The sequence below is a fragment of the Palaemon carinicauda genome, chromosome 3 (genome assembly GCF_036898095.1).
Source record: "Palaemon carinicauda isolate YSFRI2023 chromosome 3, ASM3689809v2, whole genome shotgun sequence".
Lineage (NCBI taxonomy): Eukaryota > Metazoa > Arthropoda > Malacostraca > Decapoda > Palaemonidae > Palaemon > Palaemon carinicauda.
In genome coordinates this window covers 167,728,115-167,738,114 of record NC_090727.1, presented here as the reverse complement: position 1 = coordinate 167,738,114, position 10,000 = coordinate 167,728,115, and the positions used below count along the sequence as shown (strand labels likewise).

General features: G+C 33.3%; 1 protein-coding gene across 1 annotated transcript; it reads right to left on the bottom strand.

Moving 5' to 3' along the window:
- Window positions 1–3,153: 3,153 nt before the first annotated feature.
- On the bottom strand, window positions 3,154–4,804 carry LOC137638023 (crustacyanin-C1 subunit-like). The gene is made up of 4 exons (XM_068370115.1): window positions 4,651–4,804; window positions 4,426–4,510; window positions 3,759–3,881; window positions 3,154–3,517 (listed from the first exon to the last, which is right to left on the bottom strand). The coding sequence occupies exons 1-4, from the start codon at window positions 4,801–4,803 to the stop codon at window positions 3,276–3,278; spliced, it is 603 nt and encodes a 200-aa protein (XP_068226216.1). The 5' UTR covers window position 4,804; the 3' UTR covers window positions 3,154–3,275.
- Window positions 4,805–10,000: the final 5,196 nt, after the last annotated feature.

Genomic DNA, 10,000 nt, shown 5'->3' with positions numbered 1-10,000 from the left:
TGAAATATTTCTGTGGTTTAAATCAAAGAGTATTCCTGATATTCAGCTTTAAGTGTGGAATGATTACTACATTGGCAATGATTGATTGGTTGATTTTGAGTTTTCTGTCATACTTACATGTAAGATCATTGACGCTGATAAACGTAATGGAGTCTCTCTCTCTCTCTCTCTCTCTCTCTCTCTCTCTCTCTTACTTCTTCTGGATGAAAATTCTTTGAATTTTGATATGTAACCACGTATATTTATAGATGAACTTGTCTAAAATGTAATTTTTGGAAATAAAATCAGGTTCACATATATTCCCATAAGGCGTCAGTCATGGCACTGGTCCCATATTAAAATCCAATGAATTTTCATCCTTAAGAAATCAGTCAAACTGATGTAAAACCATTTCCAAATTCTCTACCAAAAATTCTTCTGCTTATCCCTCCTTTTATTATTATTATTATTATTATTATTATTATTATTATTATTATTATTATTATTATTATTATTATTATTATTATTATTATTATAAGCTAAGCTACAACCCTAGTTGGAAAAGCAAGATGCTATATGCCCAAGGGCTCCAACAGCGAAAAATAGCCAAGTAACGAGAAAAAATAAGGAATGAATACATTAAAAGAGAATTAATACAATACATTCAAAAACTATAAAAAATAACAAGAGAAGATAAACCAGATAGAACAGCGTGCCCGAGTGTACCCTAGAGCAAAACAACTCTCATCCAAGACAGTGGAAGGCCATGGTACAGAGACTATGGCACTACCCAAGACTAGAGAACAATGGTTCTTTTCTAAGAATTTCTCTACTTCAAGAAACTTTCACTATCAGTCTTCCTTTCTTCCTTCCTTACTTTTACAGTCCAATTGTACAACTCTGGGATTAGTCCTAAATAGACTCCCCGGACCTAGTGCTGAGACGCATAGCCCAAATTACTTAAATCATCATCATCATCATCGCCTTCCCAATTAGAGAATATCGACTATGACTTATTTGAAGCCTTAATCCTTCTCATTGGCAAATTATCAAAGTTTGAGATACAAACAACTTCTTAAAATACTACCGATGATCAGAGGGAGTGAGACCGGCCATTACAAAATAACTCCTCCACTCCTCCTACTCCTTGACTCCTGAACTCCGAAAAGCCTTCGAACAATATGCGTGCGTGCGCAGATTGCCCGGACCTTATATCCGGACGGGGCTCAACTAATATGCAAAGGCCAAACCGGTCCCACAAGGACAAGCTTCCAGTTAAGAAAATATACAACAACAACAACAACAACAACAATAAAAATAATAATAATAATGATGATAATAATAATGATAATAATAATAATAATAATAATAATGATAATAATAATAATAATAATAATAATTATCGCGAACGAAGTGAGTGACCTTATATGAAAGGCCAATTTTTGTATTGCATATATATCACCCAACCTGTTACTCAGTAATTCCCTAACCATAGATTTCAGACCGAGGGTGAGGTGGTGAGTGGGGGCAACAGCTGGTATTTTTTGGCTGCGGAGTCAATAACTTCTATACCAATAAGTGTATTCAAATTACATTTTAAGGGATTATTTAGATATACATAAGCTTTGTTTCTGCCAATTTTCAAGTTCATACCTGCTATAATTATGCCCTGGCTTTCAATTTTGTTCGTAAGTTACAACTTTTAGATGAAAAATCAGTGTGAAGAAGCTAACTACTCCTAGAGTTTTACAGATATCCAAATTATCTTCACATGCTTTGATGGATGTTTTTGATTCTTGCTATAGAAAAGTCTCAGTAGCTATTTTTCGATATCCGCGGGAGACTGATTTTCGACTGCGCCGTAAATTACTCGTAGAATACTCCACATATCTAAATGAAATTTTCAGGGATTTATAGGAAGGATATTTACTTTTTCCATATCAATTTTCATGTTAATATCTGCCATAGAAAAGTCACAACAAACGTTTGTTTCGTTAGGGGTTGAATGGTTATTTTTGGTGGTGGTGTAAATTGTTCTTGGAATAATCCTCATATCCAAAAGAAAATTTCAAGGATTAATGGGAAAGTTTCTCTGTTCCTGCCAAATTCCATGGTAATATCTACAATTGAAAAGACACCTCTATCAGGTAGCCTTCTTCAATATGATGTTAAATGTATCAACATTACAGTGAACTGTGTGATAGTGAGTGATATGAATGAGGGAAAATGCCTATCTCATAAAAAATATCCGTCTCTAGTTCAGGTAATAATAATAATAATAATAATAATAATAATAATAATAATAATAATAATAATAATAAAAATAATAATAATAATAATAATTATTATTATTATTATTAATATTGTTATTATTATTATTATTATTATTATTATTATTATTATTATTATTATTATTATTATTATTATTATTATTATTATTATTATTATCATTATTATTATTTGATTATGTGCAAAGAGGTTTCTTTAGCTAATATTGAGCTCTATCTTGATTACTTTAAATGGTGCTAAACATCTTCTTCATAATACCGTATAAACATTAGATTTAATAAGATTTGTGTGATACTTATCAGTTGGTTCACAAAGAAAATCAAGATTAATTCTTAGTCTGATGTCAATTCAATGTTGGAGTTTCTGCCTTTAATATTCCCATGTTTTTACAAAGTTCACTTTTTGATTTTTCCAAACTTATCCAGGTAGAATTTTGACATATTTAACTTGACTCAAAATAAAGCTCCTGCCAATTCAACTTAGGTGATAAAGTTCCATGACTTTCATATTAACTGCTTTCAAAGTTCTCATTAAATGGATTACTGGTGAACTCCATAATTCCCTGTTTACTTTAATGTAACATTTTGTAGCTTTCATTGCTTCAATTTTTTGATACAGCCATGATTCTCAATTTCAAAATTCTGAAGGTTTTTCGCGGACTATTATTCTCAATCTTTTGGAATGGCAAAGAAAAAATGGGGTAATTCACGTATAATTTTATTTCACAATAAACAGTTAAACATCACAATTAAACCTAAGAAAAATGCCATGGAATTGTACATTTCCATCCACTTTATTATCGTAATTATTAATCGGTGACAATAATAATGAAATAAGCAATTAGAAACTTTTGGTCCTAGATCCAGAATAAGATCTAAACCATAATCTAATCCCTTCCAAATCCATTATTAATTTTCACACAAACCTCAAAGCAGACAAGAGAGCGTACGCCTTCTTATGGCAGATGAAGAGAAGCATCGAATTCAGGTAGTGACGTAACAACTGGCTTAATGAGCCTCTGGATACGAGCACGTGTCTCCCTGGAAGGTCTTGACGAAGCGATTGGTGTCTACACCAATCTTCCTGAAGGCCCCTTCGCACACCTTCTGGTAGGCCTGGTGTAGTTTCGGCTTGCGGGAGTAGACGAAGCCCATGTCAGTGATGTAGCGTCCGCCCATCTCCATACAGGAGTACAGACAGGCGTAGTTGAAGAAGTCTGTGTCGAGGATGACCAGCGGTGATGGAATTGCTGTGAAACAGACACAACAAAAAACAGATTTGTAAGACTCCAGTAAAATCGATAGAACAGAACTGCTTACATGTTTCAATAAAGATATTTGCTAGATAATCATAATTATACTTCTATCCATAATAAAGTATAGCATATATTGATGGTAAATAGCGTTTTCGGCTGTTAATATCTGGAATGTAAGGAAAAGAGACGACAGACAGACGGAAAGACGGACGACGTGAATGTGAACAAATCTTACAGTGTTGCGCAGTGATCTCGAGACGGGGCTCTCCATTGGCCATAGGATAAAGCCTTCCTTCGTTCTTCATCTGGACTCCGCTTCTCGAGAGACCCATGGCAGCTGTGCTGAAGCCCTCTCCGTCTGTAAACAGAAATCGGTCTCATTGATCGACGGAGTTTTAATCAACACCGCAATGGAACGCTCTATAAGCGAGGTCCCCGTAAGGACTATAAATGTTTGGGTACATAGGGATAAAGTACTGTGTCATCCAGAGCTTACTAGGAAAGGAAGGTATATTGTAATGGAATAGCCTCCAATAAATTATTTACTTAATATCATATGCAGCGTAAGAGCCAAATACATATATATATATATATATATATATATATATATATATATATATATATATATATATATATATATATATATATACATATATATATATATATATATATATATATATATATATATATATATATATATGTATATATATATATATATATGATAACAAATAAATCTAAGTTTATTTATATTAAACTATATGATGGAATAACATACTGATGATTATTGTAAACGTCATTAGTGATATTGAAAAAAATATAAGAATCAAACATACAAGGAGAGGTAAATGCAGTTTCGTCGACAAAGGTGTTTTCAAGTTCCTTGACTAAGTTCATGAACTTACCCCAAGTGTATTTGACCTGCAGACATTTCTTGATGGGCTGGAACTCTAAAGGAGTGTTAGAATGCTGGTACCAAATTCCTCCCATCTGGAAAAGAGAAGACCAAAGAAACCTTACTTAGAGTTCCAGTGACACGGATTCCCCATTCGTTGTTTTTGTTTTGGAAAAGACAAAGCTTCTGGAAAAGGATTTTCATCCTTCCAGACTCGGGGATGACCCGCCAGTACCTGGAAAAGTCTGGGACTTTGCATATCCCAGAGTTGTTTCTCGTTGATGGCAGGACACGTTCCAGGAACCACATAATCTGGAATATTGAGTTTGCGAAATGCGGTCCCACCCACCACAAGGGCGGCGAAGAGGAGAGGGCGCAGGGCGTTCATCTTGCTGCGTTTGTTTGAGGACTGAGAAGGACCTGTGGAGGACCCATTATATACTCCCTATCGACAGTGTAAGAGGTATGGGCAGTGGCACACAATCATACGAACGCACACAAAAGTTGGCCTTCACTTTCAAAAGAATCCTTTAGTCATATCTCATCAACCACACATGTTTCTCGTGATAGTCATAAGTGTTGTCAGTCGTAAAGAACTTGATCTACTTTATAAAAAAATATCATTTAGTGAGGCCTAGAAGTAACTAATTTGATCAAATCTTCATTAACATTTTTTCCTGAAGACTTAACAAAATAATAGATCTTTTGCGACCAAAGTTCAGCCATAAGACTTACAATGATGGTTTTATTTTTATTCCGGCGGTTTGTTATAGTTAACTATTCATTTGATTACAGGGAGGAGGCAATAAGGAGGAGATAAATTGAAGGTAGAGTGATTGGTCTCTCTTTCTATTTTGTTTTCATTTTATAATTAACAACAACACCTGCAATAACAACAGCATCAATAATAATAATAATAATAATAATAATAATAATAATAATAATAATAATAATAATAATAATAATAATAATAATTCCACACAAAGTTTTCTTACAATCTTTGGAATAATGATAATTATAACACAGACAACAACAACAACAACAACAGTATCAAAAATAATTATTATCATACTGTTAGCTCCCTATTTCAAAAGTCATCAGATCAGAAAACTAAACCAAAATGGAAACTGGTCAGTTCTTGACTGGATCAGTTCCAACAATTATCTGAAGTTACGTTTTATAAATGATCACATAAAGAGAACTATATAAAAATGTTCTAGACACTCAAAGAAAAAGTTACAGAAAGGAAAAAATATAAAATTGTCTTTCCGTAAATGATGATTTTAGTAGAGTTATGCATGAATGAAATTACAGATAAAGAAGTAAAGCCAAACAGATGTACATTTTAAAATATAATATAAACAATTCTCATATGGGGTAATGATATGGAATTCGGAAAATTCACCTCATAAACAATGGAAATCTATAAGTAAATGTTTATTGGTAGGAAAACGTTTTCAATCATTTATCTTTTAGGAGAAATATCACTTGAATAATTTTGATCATCGTATAAATGAATTATTGAAGGACTGGGAAGCGCGAAGTAGATGATGATAAATGCAGAAGTATTGAATTAAAGCTCAAGATAGAGACGACTGGTGGAATCTAACCGAGGCCCTTTGTGTCAGTAGACATAGGAGGAGAAGATGAGAAATAAATTAAGATTAGCATTAGGAAAAAGAAATCGATTTACTTGAATATCATTAATTGACAGTATCCTAAAAGTGGCTGGAAACAAATAATTTCGTATCTAAGACGCGATAATGAATTATTGGGTCTAATGGAAACTCGATTTATTAGATTCATTTAGAGAAACGAAAAATGGATGTTGTGTCTATAGTTGGCCAACAATATTTAGCTGGCATTTCATATATATATGTTACACTGTATATCATTGACAACATAATGACTCTTGACAGGCCCATAAATGGGAACCTCAAGCAATAAACAGCACCAGAATTTAAATCCTCTTTTTTTACATCTTCTCAATCACTAATCTTCCTTGAGTTATTTAAGGCTCAAGACATGAATTAAAACACGTTTTTCCTTATGCATAAAAAATCCTTGACTCCGTTTTGAGGTTCATAAAGATATAACTCAAAGATAAAAAAGTAATATTTCCACTCCTATCGGATACAGATGGCTAACTGAGGTCATAAGTACCTACCGAAAAGAAAAAAAAGAATGTGACAGATTCCTATGATTTTTCTTTTCTTTTTTTCTTTTTTCTTTTTTTCTTTTATGTACCTTGATATTCTGAGGCTGTCCCTTCGGTATATAAAGCCTGCCCCGATTCTCTCCCGCCATTCAGTCCGTTGTCCTGGAATGATGAAGCACGTCTACTTGTCCCTGGTGGCCCTTCTTGTGGGCCCCTCTGTGGTCAGAAGTGCCCCGGACTTTGTGAAAGAGGGGTCCTGCCCAATAGTGAATGAGGCAGTACTGTGGCAACAGCAGCAACCGAACCACTGGCAGGTAAGTTCATTAAACATCTAAATTCTAAGGTGGTTTATTAAGCAAACATATTATTGGTACATATTTCAATGAAATGATTTCCCAATGGAGAGAGAATTGCAGTTCTATACAGAGTCGTTCTTTTGTTCTCTCACTGAAACCTTGGCTGTTGCAGATGGATGGAAACTGGTATCAGCATTCACGCACACCCAACCCTTTTGACCCTTTCTCCAGATGTATGCAGTGGAGACTGGAATACAGTAAGGAAAATATAGATTTTTTTTTTTTTGTGGAAATAATATGAATTTGAGAAGAACGTTGGGAGTCCAGATTTCAATTAGTTTTGATTAATGAATGGGGTAAATATGCCTAAAAGGAGAGAACTGAGAGATTTATTGGTTTTTTGTATACTAGAGAGAGAGAGAGAGAGAGAGAGAGAGAGAGAGAGAGAGAGAGAGAGAGAGAGAGAGAGAGAGAGAGAGAGAGAATTTTCAGATTTAACAAGAGCAGATTGGTGATGTCAATATACATAATAACATTTCTAAACTGAATCAGCTTTAACGAAGGCATAAGTGACTTCCGGGTAATAAAATAGGAATATACATACAGATTTTTTTTTAGTTTATTTCTTGCATTTCCATAATAAACCCCAAATAAACTTATTTTTGATTGATTGTTCGGGATCTTTTCCCCGTTGATAGAACTTTAAGATAAGCTTCTCATTTTCGACTCCTTTCCCTAGCTGGAGGCGCTTTTCGAACATCCTCCATTGGCGTTGATGCAACAGGAGCTTCCATTAGGACTCTAGGATCCCTCTTCTACGATCCCCAGGGGCCACGCCTTTTGGTTACTCACGAAGGAGGTAAGGAGTTACTGGTCGTTCTATTGCCTCCACCATTATTTACTTTTTACTCGAGACTTCCTTGCCTTGTGTGTTGCTCATTTCATGACCATATGTGTGTTTTGTAGAATCGTCGGTATAAAGTTTAGATCATTGTTTGTTTAGGCTCTTATGTTTTGCTTTGCTGCAGCTCCGCCAGCACCTTTGGTTGTGCTCGCCACCGATTACCAGAACTACGCCTGCTTCTATGCTTGCAAGGACGTCCAGAGAAGGTTCTACGGAGACTTCGGCTTCATTTTCTCCCGAACCCCCAAAATGGATCCACGTCATGTGAAAGTTTGCCAAGAGGCCTTTGCCAAAATTGGTGTAGATTCGTCAACTTTCGAACAGACTCCTCAGGGAGACAATTGCCCCTACGAGGAGACTCAGGCTATTTAAAAGCCTGGTCTCTGCCCATTGAAATGCTTACAGTTTACCTCTTGAGCATTTAGGTTTTGTTTATAACCTGTTTTTTTTTATAGATTTTGCTAAAATACTTTCTTCTCTTTCATCCAATCTAGAACTCTTTTATCCAATAAAATATGAAATATTTCTGCTGTTTGCCTCAGGGAGTATTCCTGATATTTAGCTTTAGGTATGGAATGATTACTATATTGGCCGTGTAGTTTGAGTGCAAGAATACAAAACATATTTTCTTGGAATATTATCAAGGCTAATATATCCACAGGAGTGAAATGAAGGATGTATTGTTCAAGAGAGATTAAATCGGAAAGAATGGGAGATTTTTATATACCTAATCATATTTGTACTATTTTCTTTTTCTAAGGATTTTTAAATTTTTTGTAACCACATAAGCATTTTAAGGAAAAATGATAAGATCCAATTAAATACTAATGTAAACATAATTTCTTGTTTATACATAGCCCTGATTCATTAAGTACAAGGACGCAACAGTACTTTGATAATAATCGCAAGATTACTTTATTGATTGTGAACAGCATTAAGCAAAAACTACTAAATCAATTTCAACTGATGGATATGTAGAATAAAACCCAAGGACAAATCCATTAGTCTTTGAATTGAATTCAGCTAAGAACAAGTATGTAGAGAATTTAAGTGCTTAATCAGATTGCTTGTTCTTGATTTTTCTTTTTTTTTAACAATACACAAAAACTAATAATCGAATTTCAACGAAACTTCTTGGACATACTGGGTATGACCTAAAAACTAATCCATTCAATTTAAAAAAAAATACATCTTATTAAACTTCATTTTACCAGAAGTAAAACTGTTACAAATATATATATATATATATATATATATATATATATATATATATATATATATATATATATATATATATATATATATATATATATATATATATATGTATACATATAGATATGAATATAAATATATATATATATAAATAAATTATATATGTGTACATATACAGTACATATATTTACATATTTATATATATATATATATATATATATATATATATATATATATATATATATATATATATATATGTACACATATATATTTATGTATATATATATATATATATATATATATATATATATATATATATATATATGTATATATACAAACACACACATATATGTATATATATAATATATATATATATATATATATATATATATATATATATATATATATATATATATATGTGTGTGTGTGTGTGTGTGTGTGTGTGTGTGTGTGTGTATAAGTCTTCCTTTCTTCCTTTCTTACTTTCTACCGTCCAACTTTCTAACTTTGAATTCACTGCACAACTCTGGGGTTTTACTCAAGTTCCTCTTTGGTCCTGATCGGACTCCCCGGCCCTAGTGCTGAGACCTAGGGCCCAAATTACATAAATCATCATCAGGAGCTGATATTCTCGATGGCGGAGTCAATAACTCCTATACTAATAAATATATCCAAAGGAAATTTTAAGGGATTATTTAGATGTCAGCTTTGTTTCTGATAATTTTCATTCCCCGGTTGTCACTTTGGTTTGTAAGTGACGACTTTTGGGTAAAAAATTAGTGAGGATGAGCTAACTACTCTTAATGTTTTACAGATATCCAAATTATTTTCACAGGATCTGGTGGATTTTATATGAACTATATTCATATCAATTTTCGTATTGATACTTGCCATGGAAAAGTCAGAGTAGCCATTTTTCGATATCCGCTGGGGTCCGATTTTCGGTGGGGCCATAAATTACCCGTAGAATACTTCACATATCTAAATGAATTTTTTGGTAATTTATTGGAGGGAC

Bases quoted from the DNA above. Each gene is read 5' to 3' on its own strand.
- LOC137638023 (XM_068370115.1), bottom strand. From the start codon at position 4,803: ATGAACGCCCTGCGCCCTCTCCTCTTCGCCGCCCTTGTGGTGGGTGGG. The intron at 3,882-4,425 runs GTAAGTTCATGA...TTCTGTTTACAG, and splicing joins GCAGGTCAAATACACTTGGG to ACGGAGAGGGCTTCAGCACA. The intron at 3,518-3,758 runs GTAAGATTTGTT...TCTGTTTCACAG, and splicing joins CGAGATCACTGCGCAACACT to CAATTCCATCACCGCTGGTC.